The sequence below is a fragment of the Brassica rapa genome, chromosome A08 (assembly GCF_000309985.2).
Source record: "Brassica rapa cultivar Chiifu-401-42 chromosome A08, CAAS_Brap_v3.01, whole genome shotgun sequence".
Taxonomy (NCBI): Eukaryota; Viridiplantae; Streptophyta; class Magnoliopsida; order Brassicales; family Brassicaceae; genus Brassica; species Brassica rapa.
In genome coordinates this window covers 10,838,489-10,859,526 of record NC_024802.2, presented here as the reverse complement: position 1 = coordinate 10,859,526, position 21,038 = coordinate 10,838,489, and the positions used below count along the sequence as shown (strand labels likewise).

At 30.6% G+C, this 21,038-nt stretch overlaps 2 protein-coding genes and 1 long non-coding RNA gene across 5 annotated transcripts; all 3 read left to right on the top strand.

Moving 5' to 3' along the window:
• The first annotated feature begins 62 nt into the window (after positions 1–62).
• On the top strand, positions 63–4,164 carry LOC103834031 (homeobox-leucine zipper protein HDG4). 2 transcript variants are annotated; one of them, XM_033277597.1, is made up of 11 exons: positions 63–525; positions 650–834; positions 926–1,080; positions 1,157–1,274; positions 1,392–1,553; positions 1,633–2,001; positions 2,355–2,453; positions 2,532–2,922; positions 2,999–3,243; positions 3,320–3,415; positions 3,491–4,164. In XM_033277597.1, exons 2-11 carry the CDS (start codon positions 664–666, stop codon positions 3,887–3,889), a joined length of 2,205 nt encoding a protein of 734 aa, XP_033133488.1. In that variant the 5' UTR covers positions 63–525; positions 650–663; the 3' UTR covers positions 3,890–4,164. The 2 variants fall into 2 exon arrangements, with proteins under 2 accessions (XP_033133488.1, XP_009108342.1); XM_009110094.3 differs by having other exon boundaries at positions 63–834.
• A 2,947-nt stretch (positions 4,165–7,111) lies between these two features.
• Positions 7,112–9,312, top strand: LOC103834030 (probable zinc transporter 12). 2 transcript variants are annotated; one of them, XM_009110093.3, is made up of 3 exons: positions 7,112–7,934; positions 8,057–8,206; positions 8,285–9,312. In XM_009110093.3, exons 1-3 carry the CDS (start codon positions 7,407–7,409, stop codon positions 8,543–8,545), a joined length of 939 nt encoding a protein of 312 aa, XP_009108341.1. In that variant the 5' UTR covers positions 7,112–7,406; the 3' UTR covers positions 8,546–9,312. The 2 variants fall into 2 exon arrangements, with proteins under 2 accessions (XP_009108341.1, XP_033133489.1); XM_033277598.1 differs by having other exon boundaries at positions 8,057–9,312.
• A 52-nt stretch (positions 9,313–9,364) lies between these two features.
• LOC103834028 lies at positions 9,365–18,299 on the top strand. The gene is made up of 2 exons (XR_004450393.1): positions 9,365–10,123; positions 10,223–18,299. It is a non-coding gene; the product is annotated as an uncharacterized LOC103834028 (long non-coding RNA).
• The last annotated feature ends 2,739 nt before the right edge of the window (positions 18,300–21,038 follow it).

The window sequence follows — 21,038 nt, the reverse complement described above, 5'->3', positions numbered from 1 at the left end:
TCAAATCTTTATTATTCAAAATAATTAATTGTCATATATATACTTTAGCCACATTAGGCAATTCCGTAATTTTATTTAAGGAAGTAATGCATCACATTAATAATGTATTTATGGTTAGTTTATTAAAAATCTTATTATATATTTAGATGGACCAACTTATTTCTCTAAAGATTCTAAGAATCATTCTAGTGATGACATGTGGTTACAAAAAATGTTGTAATGTTTCTCAAATAATATATAGGGGATTTTTCTAAAAAAAAACATTAACGTATTTGGAAAATAAAATGGGTATTTGAATTCGGATAACGAGGTTGCATTACACGCAGTAGAAAAGCGCATATGGAAGAAAGTTTGACTGAGAGAACCCAAAGTTTTGACGTTTGTGGCTACTTTCTACTGCCAAAAGATTTGATTTGACTCTCTGCTTGCTTCGAGGGAAAGCAAGAGTGGTGGACAAGCCTCTCTGCCTTCTCGCCGTTAAACAGAAACTGACGCCGTTTGCTCTTCCTGGTACAAGTAACGGCGGTAAGCACCATCACCGCCGTTAAGAGGAACAAAACAAACAAAAAGAATAAAATAAATATATACCTCTTATTCTTCTCTTTAAACACTCACTGAATCTTCAGTTTCTTTTGTTAATTCCTCCAAGGAAACAAAAAAAAAATGTACGAAGATCATCAAGTGGCGAAATCAGGCAAAGAAGGAGGACACATGGTTACTAATTACTCCGACAACATTTTCGGTTCGGCGTCTTCATCTCCGACAGGAACAGTCCAAAACCCTGATTTCAAACTTAGCACCTTCCTAAACCCTAACTTCTCCTACGTTATCCCGGTTTGTTTTCTCTTCCTAAACCCTAATTTCTCCAATTTTATCATTTTTTGCATCTTAAAAAGCTTATCATTAATTTTGGGGTTTTTTTTAGAAGGAAGAGTATGGGATGATGAGCATGACTGAAAACGGGTCAGCTTGGTCGGGTAATAACCCGGTTGAGGATAGCGCAATCGAACAACAGCTTCCTCCGGTTAAGAAGAAACGCTTACACAGACACAGTACTCATCAGATTCAAGAAATGGAAGCGTACGTCATTGCCTTTTAAAAAAAAAAATTTGTTGAATAATGATGATTAGTGTTAATTAATTGGTGTTTATTGTAGATTCTTCAAAGTAAATCCTCATCCGAATGACGATGACAAAACCAGATTAAGTGAAGAACTTGGTCTCACGCCTCTACAAGTCAAGTTTTGGTTTCAAAATCGACGTAACCAAATAAAGGTACTCTTTTTTTTTAAATTGCTTTGGATAAGACTTTGTAACAAACCGGTTAGTTATACTAAACAAACCGGTTTAAATTCGGTTTTCTTTGGCTCAAAACCATAATGAGATTAACAGATAGAACAAGACAGAAGCGATAATAAGATGCTAAAAGCAGAGAACGAGACTCTTAAGACAGAGAACCGGAAGCTTCAGTTCGATCTACAACGCCTCTCCTGCTCATCTTGTGGCGGCTCTAGAGACAAACTCCACCTCGAAAACTATCGCCTCCGCCAAGAGGTAACGAATCAATCAATATCAGCTGTTGATGTTTGTCTAACTAATTAATTCAAACAAACGGCTATTACATGATATGCAGCTTGATCGATTACACAGCATTGCCTCATTGATGAATCCTTGTCTTCCTCCACCAGAAACAGCCTGTCTTTTTCCAGACATGAAGGATAACATAACCAACAACTTGTTAATTGCGAAAGAAGATAAGGCGGTTGCAATGGATCTTGCGGTTTCTTGCGTTCAAGAGTTAGCGAAGATGTGTGCCACAAATGAGCCGCTGTGGAACAAGAAGGGGTCAGACAACGAGATAATCTCTCTTAATGAGGACGTGTACAAGAAGATGTTCCAATGGCCTTCAGTGGATGATAATCATTTTCGCAGAGAAGCTTCAAGAGCTAACACAGTCGTCATCATGAACAGTATAACTCTTGTCAACGCATTTCTTGATGCTGTAAGTAAAACAAGTCGAACGTGTTTCTTGACTTACAGTTTGAATACTTACAGTTAACATTAGGACAAATGACTTAGGTAGTAGAAAAAACAAACTTGACAAATAGCATTAAAATTTCTAAAATAACATTAAATAAAGAGTAAAATAATTAAATTACTCCAAACCTTTATCTCTTACTCTAACCCCATCTCCTAAATACTAAAGTCTAAACCTTAATCACTAATAGCTAAACTAAAACCCAAATATAAAATGTCTTTTTAATTTTTAATTAATGCTATTTGATGAATTTTTGCTATTTTGGATAAAAATGTGTGTTTAATGCTATTCTATGGTATTTAAAATTTGCTTGAAAGGATAAATGGTCGGAGATGTTTTGCTCGATAGTGTCAAGAGCCAAAACAATTCAGATCATTTCTTCGGGAGTTTCTGGAGCAAGTGGGTCTCTTCTTCTGGTGAGTAACATATAGAAGAGTCATCAAATCAATTCGTGTTCTTGTAATAATAGAACTTTTTGTTTTGTTTTCAAATAGATGTATGCAGAGTTACAAGTGCCATCTCCATTAGTACCAACAAGAGAAATTTACTTTCTACGGTATGTGAAGCAAAACGCAGAAGCTGGAAAATGGATGATTGTAGATTTCCCGGTTGACGGTTTGATCAAACCGGCTTCGGGTATTACTACTACTGATCAGTACCGGAGAATGCCTTCTGGTTTCATCATTCAGGACATGTCTAACGGATACTCTCAGATCACGTGGGTTGAGCACGTGGAAGTGGAGGAGAAGCACGTGCACCACGAGATGGTTAGAGAGTATGTAGAGAGCGGTGCAGCCTTTGGTGCTGAAAGATGGCTAGCTGTGTTGCGGAGACAGTGTGAGAGGATGCCTAGTCTCATGGCTACAAACATCACTGACCTTGGAGGTATTAACTTGTTCCACAAGTAAACCTAAAACTTACACAATCAATACGATTAAAAAGTTCATAATTTCTCCTTCAGTGATACCGTCTGTAGAAGCAAAGAGGAAGTTGATGAAGCTGTCACAGAGTATGGTGAGAACTTACTGTCTGACCATAAGCAATTCGTACGGACAAGCACTGTCTGAATCACCAAAAGAGACGGTGAGAATCACAACCAGGAAAGTTTGTGGTGGTGTTGTTCTATGTGGCGTCTCCACCACGTTGCTTCCTTATTCTCATCATCAAGTCTTTGATTTTCTGCGCCACGATCATGGTCGCTCTCAGGTAAAGATTCAAAACCAAAACCTTCTTCGATTGTTTCTTGTGTCCCAAGATTCTGAAACTATGTTTCTTAATGAAGATGGAGGAGATGTTCAATGAGAACCCGTTTCAAGAAGTAGCTCATATCGAAAATGGATCACATCCTGGAAACTGCATTTCGCTTCTTCACTTCCATGTTAGTGTTTTTTTTTCTAATAATTATTCGAAAACATCTGTATATATATCTCTCTAATAATATTAATCATTACAGGGGGCTAGTAGTTCAAATAATGTAGAGTGGATGCTTCAAGAAACATGCACTGATAACTCCGGCAGTCTCGTGGTTTACTCCACCGTCCACGCCAACGCTGTTCAGCTCGCTATGAGCGGCGAGGATCCTTCTAGAATTCCTCTTTTGCCCTTAGGGTTCTCTGTTGTTCCTGTGAATCAACCCCATGTCGTTGAGGGCATTTCCGTCAATTTGGATTCGTGTTTGCTCACCGTTGCGATACAGGTCTTGGTGAGCAACGCCACCACAGCAACACTCAACCTTTCCACTACAGTTATCAACAACCGTATTTGCTCAACTGTCTACCGTATCTCCTCCGCTCTCGGAAGTCCTCTGCTGCCGGAGATTCCGTCGAGCTTTAAACAAGAAATAAGCAACTAAGAGAAAGATTTTTAGGGTATTTTGGTAATTAAAACGCAGCTTAAACGGATTAGGTTTGTTTTGTAGATCCCATCCCATGAGAAGGGCTAAACACTAAATTTTTTGGGGAAGTCAAGAACGCACCAAGGCATGATTGTATTTTTGTGAACCGGGCTTTATCCGGTTTGGTACATGCGTGACTGGTTCGAAATTGACTTCCGATTTGGATAAACCAAAAAGTTGGATGTAATTGGTTTTATTATTTTGCAACTTTAATGCTAGTTTTATTAAATCTCTTTATGGTGTTTCATGTTGAATCTTTTGAAAATGCAGTCTTATATACTAAACCTTGTACTAAAAGAAATAAATACGTTCAAAATTCAAGTATTTATTAAATATAAATGAATCCGTCTAAGTTGTTCACATAAATTTAATCGTGCGAGTTTTCTGGCCGTTAACTACGCTTCCCTGATTATGATGATGTCCAGACGAACTGAAATGTGGTCAAGAAAAAGTAACAAGTGAACATGTTGATATTATTGTCAAAAAAAAAATGTATAAAACTTCCAATTATGGAACAAAAATGGTTTATTATTTGATCCATAAAACTTACTTATGGATCTGATTTCAAATCCAAATATAATTTTCCCGTTTTATTATGATATCACCGTATACCTCTCAAATACTATGAAACTAAGTTAGATTTGTACCTTGCGCGGAATAAATATTATATATATAAATTATTTTATGTATTATATGTTTTTTACATATTATGAAATAATAAATATATATTGAATAATTAAAAAATCAGTAAATATTACATATATAATTAAATTGGTGCGAACATATACATAAGTTTTATTAGTCCAAACAATATTTTTTTCTATTTGATATGATATATAATTAAATTTAAATGATATTAACATATATATATAATATATTTTAATATTAATGTCTATTAAATGATGTTTTCTACTCGTATGATTTTTTTTTCATTTTTTATTTTTATAGCAAAAACTTTAAATTACTGATAACAAAATTTTTATTGTGAGATTAATAGTTTTAGTAATTTGTAATTTAAAAAACTAATTAAGTTGTCAATGTTTGTTCAAAACTTTTATCAAAAAAAATTGTTCAAAGTAAATTTTGAAATTAAAATATTTATGAATTTTATATGATATATACTTTAATTTAAATATATATATATACTTATATGATTTTGTAATCATTTTTATCTTGTCATAACAAAAATTTTAAACCATGGATCACAAAATTTGAATGTGAAATTTTTGACCTTTTTAGTAATTTATAGTCATTTCTAAAAATTCAAAATATAACATATACAGAAAAATCTAAATTTTTATTATATGTTAATGTGGTTGTTTAATTTATTTTAATAGTTTAAAATTAAATAAATATGATAGAAAATACAATAATTTTTTTTATCAAATCTTATTATTCAAAATCATTAATTGTCATATATATTTTAGCCACATTAGGAAATTCTGTTTCTGAAAGTAGGATTTTCTAGATTTATTTTCTGTTCCAAAATGATATATTTTCTAAAATTTTAAGGTAGTTTTAGTAGTTAATGCTGAAAAGTTGTATACTTTTAAGAAACATTAATTGAAAATATTCGAATTGGTTGAATATTATTGGTTGATATTTATTGGAAAATGTATAGTAAACTAAATAATAAATTCAATTGTAAATATTTATTATATTCTTAATATGCGTGAATACTCTAGAAAATCCTTCTTTCGGGAACAGAAGGAGTAACAAAGAACATTAATAATGAATTTATAGTTAGTTTAATAAATAAACTTATTATATATATCTAGATGGACTTACCTACCTATTTTTCTAAGAATTTTAAGAATCATTCTAGTGATGATACGTAGCTAAAAAATTGTTGTAATGTTTCTCAATTAATATATAAGAGATGTCATTCATATAAACTTATGGTTATACTTGGAATATTTGTCACCCTTAAACCTTAACTAGATTTTGACCCGCAAGCCCGTGCGGGTGCATTTTTAAAAAAAAATATGATGCTATTTGATTTTTATGTCACTATTTAAGGTTGGTCAAAAAACTCGAATTCGAAGAATTGAACAGATTCCAATCCGAATAAGTAGAACTAAATCTGAACCGGAATTGATTAAATATCTGAATTATTCAAAATTTTGGTATTTGAAGAACTGAAATCTAATCCGATCCGAACCGAAGTATTTTGGGTATCCAAAATAGATTTATATACTTATATATATTAATTATTTTTAGATTTAATATATATAAAACATCCAGAATATATATGATGTAAATATATACAAATAATCAAACGTAAATACTTAAATATATGATGTAAACTTTTAAGTTCGCTTAAATGCTTGAAAATATGATGTAAACTTCTAAGTTCGCTTAAATTACTTATATAAATGATGTAAACTTTTAAGTTCGCTTAAATGCTTGAAATATATACAGATAATCAAACATAAATATCTTAAATAGTTAAGATATACTCAAAACTCCAAAAGTACTTAAATTATTATTAATTCTCTATCTAAATATTTAAACCAAACCTATTTAAATTGGTTATCCAAATCCGAACCAAATCCTCAAAGATCTAAACTGAACACGAAATCCCAAAAAAACTCGAAAATGAACCCGAACGCCCACCCCTAATCACTATTACATATATATCCTATATGTGTCATCATAGGTTACAAAATATGTGTTATCATATAATTAAACGTATTTTATACGTACCATCAAATAAGTTTCTTATAATTAATAATATTTTATACGTACAATCATATAAATAATCACATATATTATATTTTAAAATTTAATGTGAAATATAAAAACCATAATTTAAGTTGGTGTTTGAAATTGGGTTTTGTATTGTATTTTTCTTATATATATTGAAAATATTTTTATAATAGTTGTTAGAAAATATGTTAGTAAAAATCAAATTTTGAATATATATATATATATATATATATATATTTTTTGAATGAATTTTTAATATAAATCAATTTTAAATTATTATTTTGATTTGAATATATTATATATCAAATAACATAGACTCATTACTTTTTAATATAATGTAATAGGCTTCCAATTTTTAGTAGCATAAGCCCATTATTATTTTTCCTAACTTACTACTATCCATGTTTCCAAACAGTACTATTTTTTTAACTACTATCTATATTACCAAACAATCTCAATGTGTACTTCAACTTTAATAATATAGATAGATGTACATAAAATAAATGTAGTTGTTAAAATAAACAAAAAAAAATAGTACTAAAGTTAATTTTCTCTTTTTGTTTTGTCGTTTAAGGAAACTAAAAAGTTGTTCAAAAAAAAAAAGGAAACTAAAAGAAAAATTTCCATAAAGAAGGAAGAAATACAGAGAGTTGGAGAAGCGAAGCAGAGAACGAGAAACCCTAAAATTCTTGACATCGTCACGGTTACAGAGATAAAGTCAGAGAAAAAGCTCAAAGCCTACCTTCCATCGTACGGGGAAACAGAGATGGGCAAACCCTTGACTGTTGTCTACTTGGTTGCTCTACTTGTTCTTACTGTCTCCGCGGCGGCCGAGGAAGGAAACGACAGCGGTTGCTCCGCTGCTGCTGCTGTAAATTCAGAAAAGGATCTTAAGTATAAGATCGTGGCTATCTTCTCTACTTTGATTTTCGGAGTTTTTGGTGTTTGTTTGCCCATCTTTGGCCTGGATGGAGATGGTTTTTTCTACGCATGCGTTAGGCAATTCGGTGCCTATGTAATGGGACTCGCCTCTGTCATCTACATTCTTCCTGATGCTACAGCCAGCCTCACAAGTTCTTGCATCGGAGATTTCCCGATGACGGGAGTTGTTGTAGCCAGGGCTGCTGCCATCTTAACCATGATTGAATCCAAGTCCTTCGCTTCAGCTTTTATGAATATATCTCACTCGGAAAATCACAACGGTGATGATGATCATGTTGATAATAGTGCTTCACAAAGACACACTGTTTCCCGACAAGATCACAATAAGATTAGACAGAAGCTCGTAACTCAGGTAGTCTAGACACACCAAAAAAAAATATCCAAACCTTTTTATTTATTTTAGTTTAAATAAATTCTTGATTACAACGTTTTTGATTTTAACATATGGTCTGCTCTCTTTCTTTAATTGTTTAGGTCTTGGAATTAGGGTTTGTGGTTCACTCAGTGATTATTGGAATAGTTTTAGGAGCATCTCCAAATCTTAGCACAATTAAGCCTCTTATACCTGCAATTGCCTTCCATCAGTTGTTCCAAGGAATTAGTCTTGGAGGTTGCATCTCCGAGGTAATCTTACTTTGTTTTAATCTCTCCAATGTGATAATGATGTTCTTATACCTTTTTTTCTTTTGTTTGTGTGTGCAGGCAAAGTTTGAATTGAAGAAAACTTTAACTATGGTGATAGTCTTTTCTCTCACAGCACCTGTAGGAATCGGGATTGGTATTGGAATCGCCGAGATTTACTACAAGAATGGCCAGACCACGATGATAGTGTCCGGTTTCTTACACGCTGCAGCCGCCGGAATGTTGTTGTTCATGGCTGGGGTTACTGGTTACAACCTCAAACCTCATAGTACTCTTCACATGTTAAAAGCTTTAGGTTTTGTCCTCCTCGTGTTGATGTAGGGTGGGGGTTCAAATTACCCATTCGGGCTCTCTCCTCATCCTTCCTCCACTCTATCACTTATGTCTCTTTCTCAACCATGTAACCAAAGAAAATAAGTTTTATTCGACCAATATTACTTAATTTCAATATAAAATTGTAAATTCTAATCTCTTTTTATGAAAAGTGATTGATTTTGTTCAACTCTTAGCTCCTTTGCTAGCTTCTGCATCCTGTGTTAGTATTAATAACCCTACCATTAAAGCACAGCTGTATAACAAATATATCAAAGGGGCATCAAGTGAAAATAGGTCAAGGATTCCTTGTAAGCCGGCTTGGCTCGAGAAGTATCATATTGCTTAATCTCATAGTGTAGATTTAAGATGTGACATGGAATTTTTAATGAAGTTACATAGTTTTGTTCGATTGGTCGTAATAGATTGTTGATGTGGCAGCACCACTTGCCAAAAATCCAGTCTTGTTTTTTTTTTTGGTAACACAAAATTCAGTCTTGTTTGTATAAAGAAGATAATGGTTTAATTCACCGACCTATTTTTTGAATTTAATAACATATTATTCTGAACCATTTTGTAGTTTTTATATTGGGAAAATTGGAAAAATAGGACATTCTCAACTTAGATTTGTCTCAATGGGATTTTTAGAAGATTATTTAGGAAAATAGGATTTTAACTCTTGTAAATACCATAATACCCTTAAAATAAACCAATTAATATGAATTATAATTATAACAATGATTTTTCGTAATTGATTAGTATTAAAAATAAAAAAAGGAAAAAAAAGATACGGTCGAGGTAAAACCCGTAAAGTTGCCCTAATTTTTTTAATCTTCTTTTCTCTGCCGTAGCTCTTGACTTCATTCATGGCGATTTAGGGTTCTTGGAAAATCATTGTTCTTCATCGATGTTTCGTCAGATGGTTAGTCTTTAATCTCGTTTTCGTCATCCTCCTCTTCGTTCTCACATACGAAAAAACGAAATCGTACGAGTTTCGACGGTTCATTACGAAATAAAAGTGTTCTTAGATTAATAAGTTCTTGAGTTAAGACACTTAATAGTTTTAAGTGTGTTTGAATCTTGAATTATAATCATCGCAGGAGCCGAGAGTTCCTCTGGCAAGGACACACTGTTCACGCCACAAAAGAAGACGCAGATAAAGAGGTAACACTAGTTTTTTTTTCTTCGTGATCTAAACCTTAAACATTTATATACTTGAAAAACATGTTAATTTCTGTGTTTAATTTTTTTAGGTTCTTGAGGCTTTGGACCATTACCGTCACATTTATGAAGAGTATTTTGCAGTCCCAGTTGTAAAAGGTATGAAGAGTGAGAAGAAGTTTGCAGGTGCACGTTATACCACAAGCGTTGAGGTAAAAATTACATTTAAAAACTTGGACTGATGTATTTATAAGTTGTCATGTAGTCTCTTTATTTACAAATCAGTAAATGCGATTATGTTTTAGGCTTTCATACCAGAAACTGGTCGTGGTATACAAGGTGCAAAGATGTTTGACATCACATTCACAAATAAAGAAGGAAAAAGTAAAAGGTGTGGCGAATTCTTGGGCTTATAGTGCCATAACGGTAAGAAAATCTTGAAAATCTTTTTTTAGTTTTGTATAAAAGTATTTGTGCTTGCTCATATGAAACTTACTATTGAAGTTTCTAACATTTGTTTTGAAGATTGGAGTGATGATATTGACTTATGGAGATGACAAAGGATTGGTGAATCCCCCTAACGTTGCACCAATCCAAGTCAGACTCAGTGAGGAAGGAAATGGTCTTGATGTCTGTGATAGCTAACCAAGATTGAGCTTAACCGAAGTCTGTGATAGCTTTGATCCAAGGGTCTTGATGTGATCAAGCAAGCTCAATCTGGAACACAAAGACAGCTATGAAATTTAAATCCGGCGTTTTGCAACAGCTTGATTACACTCTTGTTCAGTCCCAAGCTTTTGTTTTTACTCCTACCATGTAGTGTTAGCTCATTGCAGTTCACTTTTTTTTTTCCATAGCATATTGTTTAAGTTGTTTGCATGAAGTTGATCTTGAATGTTTGTCTTGCTTTTCTTGTTGGCATGAAGTTGTTTGACGTCTTCACACAATACATAAATTTCATAAATAATACGATACATGGCATACATTATATTCCAAGAAACAGAAACAAACAAGAAAATGGTAAAACTGGACAATAAAGGTAAGCAAGTGGCAACATTTAGTAGTCATCACTTACATAAACTCTCACCGTTAATTTTGTAGAGTAAAGAGGCATACAATCTCGGTATTTATGGGTAAGAGAATGATATAATAAACAAGACAAAATAACATAGATTAGAACCATGTTGTACTGATAGAGAAAAGAGGTGATTTTATGGATGAAGAAGAGAGAAACACAAACAAAGAGAAAAAGATCGTGGGAGGAGGAGGAGGAGGAGAAGAACGTGGATAAAATATTTTCAAATATATTTTGAGAGATTTATGTTAGATTTAGTTTAGAATTAGAAAACTTCTTTAACTGAATATGAAAGTTTCCATATTTTCACGGTTTGCCTAGAATATGTACACTACCTAAGCAGAACACCGTATAGTAGGTGAAAAATGTATTCTTCATGTAGGCGTCATATAAGGTAAAAGGCAGAACAAGTTATGTCTCGTAATATAACTGACATATATCATTGAGTTGTGGCTATATATCGTTATCGAGCTGTAGGTATACCGAATACATCTTTCTTGATTATAACGTAACTGATTCTATCTTTGCTAGAATATACAAGAAAAGTTAGTTTACGGTATATACCCTTGATATATCTATGTTTAAAACTTAGAATCAGACATATAAACTAGGTAGATTACCAGAATGAGTATTCTAATTGTAGCTAGAAGATAAAATAAAATATGATTTCAATTTTTTTTTTTTTAAAGTTTAAACATATATATTGTCATACTTATGTTTCCAACAGTTTTCATATTTTTTTACATTTTTAAAATTCAATTTACTATTTTTCCCATTAAAAAAGGGTAAAACATGTCCAGAATTACCAAAAGTATGAGAAGTCTTATTGTGACAAACAAAAGTTCAAAGTGTCCCATTTTTCCAATTTTCCCTTTTATATTAGTGACCTCGATATACTTTAGACCAAATGAAACCCGCAAATATAATCACAAAAAATGTTAATTAAATCATCAATTTTTAAATTTGATTAAAAAACATGAACTTTTTTTTATAAATCATAAATAAAAATTAACTTAAATTTTATATATAAATATTAATTAATAATAGTTAAATTTAATTGTTAGCTCCTTTGCTAGCTTCTACATCCTGTGTTAGTATTAGTATACCATATCCTACCATTAAGGCACAACTATATAACAAATATATCAAAGGGGCATCAAGTTGAAAAGGTCAGGGATGCTCCTTGTACATGCAAGAGTAATCAAGCAACACATGCTTACTTGCAAGTTCAGGTTTAAAACAATATAGTAAAGAAAAAGACCTAAAACAATTCATGATCATATTAACTTCCAGGTTAAAAACGATAGCTAAAGTAAAGGAACCTACCCACTATCAACGGCATAAAAGTATTAAGCTGACAAATTGAGATTATTCCACAACATATATAAACTGGAATTATCAACGGCAAACATATGAGTTACATACAGTAGCTAAGCATTAAGCTACAAAACAAAGAGCAAGAAAGAACCATCAGAGAGTCATTGGCATTGCATCTTAACACACTCAAAAACATCTTGATGATCAGACAGAACCAAAGGTAAGCCAACAACCATCTTCAGATATTTCCAAGAAATCTCCAGGTAAGATTATGGGAAAATTCTAAGTATTTTTGGATACTTTGGGGGTTTTTGAGTATTTTTGGGATCTTTAGGTACAATTTGAGGTATTTTAGGTTTTTTTTGGGTCCCAAATACCTTAACCGATCCAAATCCATTACTTATCCAAAAATTATATGTATTTTAGTTGTAGACATGAACCGACCCAAACCTTAATCAAAAATATTCAAGTAGCTAACTAGAGGTCTTTTTTGGGTCCCAAATACCTTAACCGATCCAAATCCATTACTTATCCAAAAATTATATGTATTTTAGTTGTAGACATGAACCGACCCAAACCTTAATCACAAATATTCAAGTAGCTAACTAGGTCTAAATGTTACCCGATAGAAACCGACCAGGGGAGTCGAATGTCTAGACCTACATTTAATCAAAATTAAATATTTTTAACAAACACTAAGAAAAATATTCATTCTCATTGTTTTAGTTGAGTATCTCATCTAAAACTAAGATGTGGTACTATTTTCTAGTTCTCCTAACGAGTTTGATATATGGTATTGTTGATTTTCTATCACTTCAACATATGGATAACAGTTAATGTGTATAGTAACAAAAATGTATATCAGCATTTTATTCATTAAAATTTGATTCAACTAAAACAAAGAGAATGAATATTTTCTAGTTCTCCTAAAGAGTTTGATATGGTATTGTTGATTTTCTATCACTTAAACATATGGATAAAAGTTAATGTGTATAGTAACAAAAATGTATATCATCATTTTATTCATTAAAATTTGATTTAAGTTTTTATGCTGTGCTCATCATTAACGGTATTCGTGCTGAAATTTTGAGTTATTAAAAGAAAATCAAGAGAGTTGGTGAAACCTTCTATTTCGCTCAGCAGCTCTCAGTACCCTTCTTATATAAATAACAGAGTTACAGAGACGACGACTCCCTCTCTTCTGAAATTCAATTTGGGGAAACTCTCGATTCAGATTCAATCGAGTGACATAAGCACGATGGAGGTGGTTGCGACGTGGTGGAGAGATGATAAGAACTTCATCTCAGACAGAGAGGTCGTGGCTCCGCCGGTTCAGATGCTTCTGAAGCAGGTAATTTGTGGTTCATGGTGTTGTTATTATGATCGAATTGTTTTGGTTCTGCCATAGTCATGCTCAGAAGCACGATAAACTCGATAACCTTGATCATCATCACGCATATCACTTGGAATCTGCATCTTCGGCATTATTTATGAAGATATAACTTATTCAGGCTATATACTGTTACGGAGGAAGAAGGTTCTGGCTAGGTGTAGGCATTTAGAGAGGATTCCATTAAGTGGATGGTTTCCTTGTCTCTTACATTTTTGTTGCTTTGAATCGGTATGGAGTAGTTTTAGGACTGATTTTTACTTTCTGTTGTTGTTGATGTTGATTTGGATCGGTATAGAGTGATTTTAGGACTGATTTGGAATCTGCAGCTTCTTCAGTAACCTTGATCATCATCACACATACTCACTTGGTGTCACTGCTATATACTGTTACAGAAGAAGGTTCTAGGTCAAGAACGCACCAAGGCATGATTGTATTTTTTTGTGAACCGGTACCCGGTTTGAAACATGCGTGTGCGGAAATTGACTTCCAATTTGGATAAACCAAAAAGTTGGATATATTGGTTTATTATTTTGTAACTTTAATGCTAATTTTGTCAAATTTGTTTATGGCGTTTCATGTTGAATAATTTGAAAAACGTCTTATTATAACTATGCAGAACCTTATACTAAATGAATTAGATACAAAAACCTTGTCCTGAAAGAATTAAATACGTTCAAAATTCAAGTATATGTAAAATATAAATGAATCCGCCAAAGTAGATCACATAAGTTTACCCATGCGAGTTTTCTGGCCGGTTTTGATTAGTTCGTGTAGTTCAAATGTCAAGATTGTTTCTTGAAGATATTTTTGCTTGAGTTAGCTGCTACATTTCACTGATTATGATGATGTTTACTTTAACGATTCTGCATAGTCGTGTCTGAATTGCTTGCTAGCAGCTGCATTTTGCAGCCTGAAATTTTGTGATCCTAATTCTTGCTTTCTTTCGTCTATTTGGATTCATTTTGGTTTAATTTTCTACTTCTTGTGATGGTTAAGTACGGCTGAATTGGGCGGCCAATTCGCTAATATTGAACCTTTTCTATCATCTTTCTTTCCTCAAGCATGAAACGGAGTTGAGCGGTAGGCATTCCTTTCCATTACAGTGGGAAAGTGGATGCGAGTCGGCTTTCACCCTTCCATTGCACTTTCATGAGTCAACTTTTTTGTTTTATTGCTCCCGCTTCCTCACATCTGCGCTCGTCAAGCCAACTTTGCTTTTTTTGGGAGGCGTTAAAAAATTCTTTCACCAAAGGTGTGAATTGGGGAGGATTGGTCGCCGAAATATTAACTGGAGACTGAATCTTAATATACCTCAGAAGAACTACACTTGCTTCTGGATAGATGTGTGGGACAGAGGGCTCGTGGTACCTTCTGCCCACCCTTCCTCCTCTGCTTTGAGAACTGTGTGAACGGAGAGTGGGCAGAAGGGAAGGAGGTCTAGATCGCTTGCTATAAGTAAGGAAACTCCTGAGTACGGAATTGAGACCGAAGAAAGGAGATTCCACTCAGTTCATATCTTTAAGTTCGATCATTGACAAGGTTCAAAGAAAGGGTGGGCCGTCGGTTTGAATCCAATATTATGCACTTTTTTTTTTCGATTTAAGTTCTTTTCTTTCTAAGAGGTGGAATAGAATAACCCGGTTGAAGCCTTTTTTTCATGCTTTTCCCAGGGGTCTGGAGAAAGCTGCAATCAATAGGATTTTCCTAATCCTCCCTTCCCGAAAGGAAGAACGTGAAATTCTTTTTCCTTTCCGCCTCGAAGTGGGAGCAGGTTTGAAAAAGGATCTTAGAGTGTCTAGGGTTAGGCCAGTAGGGTCTCTTAACGCCAACCCGAGCTGGTCTTGTAAAAGATCCGCTACAGAGCGAATACGTTTATTTTTCAAATATCCCCCTTATCTATTTCTGGGTAAATAACTTGGTGACTAACAACGGTGATCTCGTAGTTCCTACGGGGTGGAGACGATGGGGTCGGTCCATGGATCCTTCCTTTTGCCGCATTTCGCTCAAAGGGTTGAAGGGAGATAGTGCATCAAGCGACATGAATTTTAATGGAATTTGATGATTTCAATAGTTGAGAAGATTTTACAAGTTTTATCCAATATTCTTACATAGATTTTCATTACTTGTGTATAGAATTCTATTGATTGTTATTAACTTTTAAGGTAAGAAATTAATGGTATAATAGGAGAAAAGAAAAAAAAATCATTTCAGATATTAAAAAGACAAAATGTCATTGTACCTTTTAATATGTAGATATATAAATAAAAGTTATTTTTTATAATTTTAAAATATATGGTTTTAAATTTGAACTTTTTATATAAAAGCTTTCGATTTTTTTTTCAAATTGTTTTTTTTAATTCTTTTTGAATTTCGAAAATACTTTTTAAAACTATTTTTTTTTACTTTTATTAAATTTTTAATATTTGTTTTCTACTTTTATGTTAAAGTTGTGATTTGTATTATTTTATTGTTCAATTTTGTGTGTTTTTGGATGCGAGTGTATTTTATTGCATAGATTTCAAAAATCTTATGGGTATAGATGATATTCTCAAAGTTTAGTCTTATGAGTAAAAACAAAGAAAATTTACATCCCAATAACAATAGATTTTAATAGAATCTTAAAATCAATGAAAACTAAACTTTTTCAATAATAAAAGATTTTGAGTGGAATTTAAAAGTCATCATCCCAATAACAATAGATTCTAATTAAATTTTAAAAATTCATAAACCAATAACAATGGAATCTCAAAATTTAATAACTCTTCTTGAATTCTTCTACCAATAACCCCCCCTAAGAATTGTTTTGGATTATATTTTTTGTTTTAAAAATTAGCGTATAAAATGAGATTAATATTTCATTCATAAATTTATATATTTGTTAGAATTTATAGATTTGAATTTTAACTATTTTATTTGATTATTTAGACATTTCTTATGCTGAATACATATCATATAATATAAATTTACTTTTATATGTAACTTGATAAAACTAAAAATAAATTTGGAGATGAAATTCATTTTGAATAAAGATACACAATACTTTTTGTATATGTTTATATAAATTTTATATATATGGTAATTATTAATTTATGATTTTAATGAGACCATATATTTATTTAAGAGTTTTCTAAATATTATTATCTTATTATTTAGATGTTTAATTTTATACCGGTCCAACTTAGGACCTAAAAATATATTAATTTATAAAGTATTAATTTATATTGTATTAATTTATAGAATTTATACCGTATATAAACATGTAAATATTGCTTCTCATTTGACCTTGCTGCACCCGGGAGAAAGGTAATAGTTATAGGTTTCTACTATGGGGTCATCCTCAGTAATTCTCTTTCAAATGATCTCCAAGAGAAAGGAAATTTGTAGGTTTGGTGTGAGCACTTAATAGCGGATCAATATCCTCTATATATTAATCCTGGAGCATTACAACATGTTTTGATAGCCATGTGTCATCATTAAGATGATTCTTAGAATCATTGGAAAAATAAGTTGGTTCATATAAATATATATTATGCTTCTGAAACTAACTATCAAATTGATTAGTAGTGTACAAAAGAATATTCACAGTTTTTTTCTTAAATAAATGCTACGAAATTACCTAATATGATTAACATATATATGATAATTAATGATTATGAATAATACATATTCGATAATAATTTTCTTATATGTTATATTTTGATTTTTTTAAACGACTATAAATTACTAAAAATAGTAAAAGTCTCACATTGAAAATTTGTGATCAATGATTTAACTCTTTTTTGTTCAAGAAAAGTACAAATAATCATAAATCGTATGAATATGAAGTCTCATAATAGATATATATATATATATATATATATCATTTAAATAAATTTATATACTATATAAAAATCTAAAAATATGTTAATTTCAAAATTTTCTTTGAAAAAATTATTGAGATCTAAATATTTTAATTTTGACATATGTATTAATGAATATCATACTAATCTTTGTGATTAACGGTTTAAATTTTTGTTACAGAAAATATATGAATGTTAATAAAATCATATAAGTAGGAAGTGTCAATAACAAATATTTATATTAAAATAATATTATATATATCTAAGTCAATATCACTAAAGTTTAATTATTTACCATATAAAGTAAATAAAGTGATTGTTTTGATTTATTTACCAAAACCATGATTGTAAATAAACAAAAGATATTGATTTTGATTTATGTGCTTACTCAAATGTATATACTTTCATGTATACACATTATTTTTTAAATAGGTAGTTTCTAATATGTTATTTGATCCTGACAATCTTAGAAATACACTTATTCAAATCAAAGTGATTTATAATATTGGAACCACTATATATATATATATTATTTTATTCAAATTAAGTATTTTAGTCTTGATTTTTATTCCTAAAAATCTTTTAGTGAAATATCATGACAAGATTTCAATCACCATTTTTTGAGGTTGTTTGAAGAATGGGAGATTTGATAATTCGTCTAATATTTATTTCTCCCTAATATCATAACTAGCTATTATAATTGTAAGAATAAGATATTTGAACTATTTATCATAAAGTTTCTGGTTTATCATTTAATAAATCAAACAATTCTTAGTTTATACATAGTTTACATATACTAGAAGACTTATTCTTAGGTTCACTCCCCAGGATGAACCTTTAGGTTCACTAACCAATAGGATTGTTTCATTTTATATTCGATATCTTTTAAAAAAGGAAACAAAATATTGTCAAATTATATTATGTTTTTAAAATTAAAAAGGTAAAAAAAAAATAGTAGTAATTAAAAAAAAAATATTTTACATCGTCAGCGTAACATTAAACCCTAAACCCTAAATCCTAATCCCTAAACCCTTAATCCTAAACCCTAAACCCTTGGATAAACCCTAAACTCTAGGATAAATCCTAAACTCTAAATCAAAATCACTATACACTAAAACACTCAAGGGTTTAGGGTTTTAGTGTTTTTTATTTAGAGTTTAGGATTTATCTAAGGGTTTACGGTTTACCCAAGGGTTTAGGGTTTACCCAAAGGTTTAGGGTTTAGGGTTTAGGGATTAGGATTTAGGGTTTAGTGTTTTGTTGACAACGTTAAAAATATATATATATATATATTTTTTAATTCTTTTTCTGTTACTATTATCTTTTTTTACTTTTTTTATTTTAAAAACATAATATAATTTGAAAATATTTTGTTTCCTTTTTTAAAAGATATTGAATTTGAAATAATGAAATCTTATTGGTTGGTGAACCTAGAGGTTCACCCTAGGGAGTGAACCCAAGAATAACTCATACTAAAATGGTAAAGTATTGTATATATATTTTATCGGTATACTCAATTTTTAGACCAAACTGGTGAATATATACTAGACATGCAGTTATATTTCGAGTCAGCACTTATATTCTATAATAACTTCATATATTAGATTTGAACACTAACCTGTGAATAGAGCTTGTCGGTGATTTTCTTCAAAAATTTGATTCTTGGATATGTATCTGGAGTGGAACTAATTTTTACAGATGTTCATCATTTTAAATTGACACTTATGTAATTCACTTAATTAGTTAATTCAGAGAAGAAGTTAAAAAAAGAAACAAAAGTCATATCAGTGAAACATAAACAAAAACGAAAGCACAGTTTTATTGAGATAGAAAATGAAATCACTTATGGAGAGTCAATAATAAACAAATCGAGAGCAGAAAACCTAATACCCTTTTGTCATTTTACAATCGATGTTGCCTATATAATTTTTGTGATTTGTGTCCACCGTAAAATTTAGTTTGTTTTTGCGCATATAAAATCTTAAAAATAATTAAAACTAGATGTAATATGTTAACTATTCAACAACGATGATACATTTAATAGACAAATATTTGTATTCGTCATTTTACAATCGATAAATATTATAGTGTTACAAAATATTTAAACCATTTAAGGAATAAACATTAATATAAAAAAACTCATCATGCACATGCACGCGGATTATCATCTAGTTTCACATTGATTGCCAGTTTATATCTTCTTTTAATATTTGTCAATGTTTTGCTAATATAATTTCCGTATATAAACTAAAAATAATAATTTCACTATCTAAACTTTCAAAATTTATTGTACAAATTAGTTAAATTACAATAATATAAAATTAACAGATTTAAAAATCACTAAACTGAAATATATACTCGAAAGAATTCATAGTTGTATAAATTTTTTTTAAAAAAATCATAAAAATGGTTACAAACGCAGGTCCCAATAACTTAGTCAAACAGTTTTCCTTGTATGAAATGACAAGTATATAAGCTAATATTGTTTAATACATTTTCCTCGTTACTCTCACATTTGAGTTAAAGTTTGAAAGCAACAGTTTCTCTGAATTTAAATTTATTTTATTAATCAAAATCCCCAAAGTTTAGATTTGCTTAAAAAAAAAATCTCCCAAAATGATTCGTGGGAGCAATTATTCTAACAAGCTCCAAATACCTTTCCTCTAACTCCTTTAGAAAAGATTCAGTGTGCTTCCTACTTTTTCATTCCAATCAATTTGTTTCCTATTTTGCACTTCTTTTCACAATTCTGTGTGATTTCGTTTTGGGTTTAGTGCTGAGGTGTAATATATGATAGAATTAAGAATATTGCGTGAGATTAGGACACTGACGGACTGAGATAACAGTACTCATTTAAGTATTTGTTCGTCTCTCTACTATTGTGTGTATCCCCTTTGTATTATTTGAGAAACATTACAACATTTTTTTGTAGGTACGTGTCATCACTATAATGATTCTTAGAATCCATAGAGAAATAAGTTGGTTCATCTAAATATATAATAAACTTTTTATTAAACCACAAAAAATATATTATTAATGTGCTTCATTATTTCCTTAAATAAGATTACAGAATTGCCTAATGCGGTTAAAGTATATATGATAATTAATTATTTTGAATAATAAAGATTTGATAAAAATAAGTGTGTATTATAATTATATTTGTTTAATTTTAAGCTATTAAAATAAATTAAACAATCATAGTAACCATATAATAAAAATTAAAAAAAATTATTTATATATTATATTTTGAATTTTTAAAAACAAGTCTAAATTACTAAAACTGTTAAAACTTTCACATTCAAATTTTGTGATCTATGATTTAAAACTTTTAATATGACATGATACAAATAATTAAAAAAATAATATAAATTGAAAGTCTCATTTAATAAGTATCAAAAATAAAAGATATATAAATATATGTATCATTTTAAATTAAACTATATGCCATATAAAATACATAAATATCTTAATTTTGAAATTTACTTTGAACATTTTTTTGATAAATAATTTGAAAAAATATTGACAACTTAATTTTTAAAATATTTTAAATTACTTAAACCATTAATCCCACAGTGGAAATTTTGTTACCACTAATTTAGACTTTTGGTATAACATATACAAATGATAAAATAAAATATGAGCAAAAAACATCATATAATATATATTAATATTAAAATATACCATATATATGTTACTATCATTTAAATTTAATTATAT

Excerpts from the sequence above, each read along its gene's own strand:
- LOC103834031 (XM_033277597.1), top strand. The coding sequence starts at position 664 with ATGTACGAAGATCATCAAGTGGCGAAATCAGGCAAAGAAGGAGGACAC. Across the intron at positions 2,454-2,531 it reads CAAGTGGGTCTCTTCTTCTG|ATGTATGCAGAGTTACAAGT; the intron begins GTGAGTAACATA and ends GTTTTCAAATAG. Across the intron at positions 3,244-3,319 it reads ACGATCATGGTCGCTCTCAG|ATGGAGGAGATGTTCAATGA; the intron begins GTAAAGATTCAA and ends TTCTTAATGAAG.
- LOC103834030 (XM_033277598.1), top strand. The coding sequence starts at position 7,407 with ATGGGCAAACCCTTGACTGTTGTCTACTTGGTTGCTCTACTTGTTCTT. Across the intron at positions 7,935-8,056 it reads GACAGAAGCTCGTAACTCAG|GTCTTGGAATTAGGGTTTGT; the intron begins GTAGTCTAGACA and ends TTAATTGTTTAG.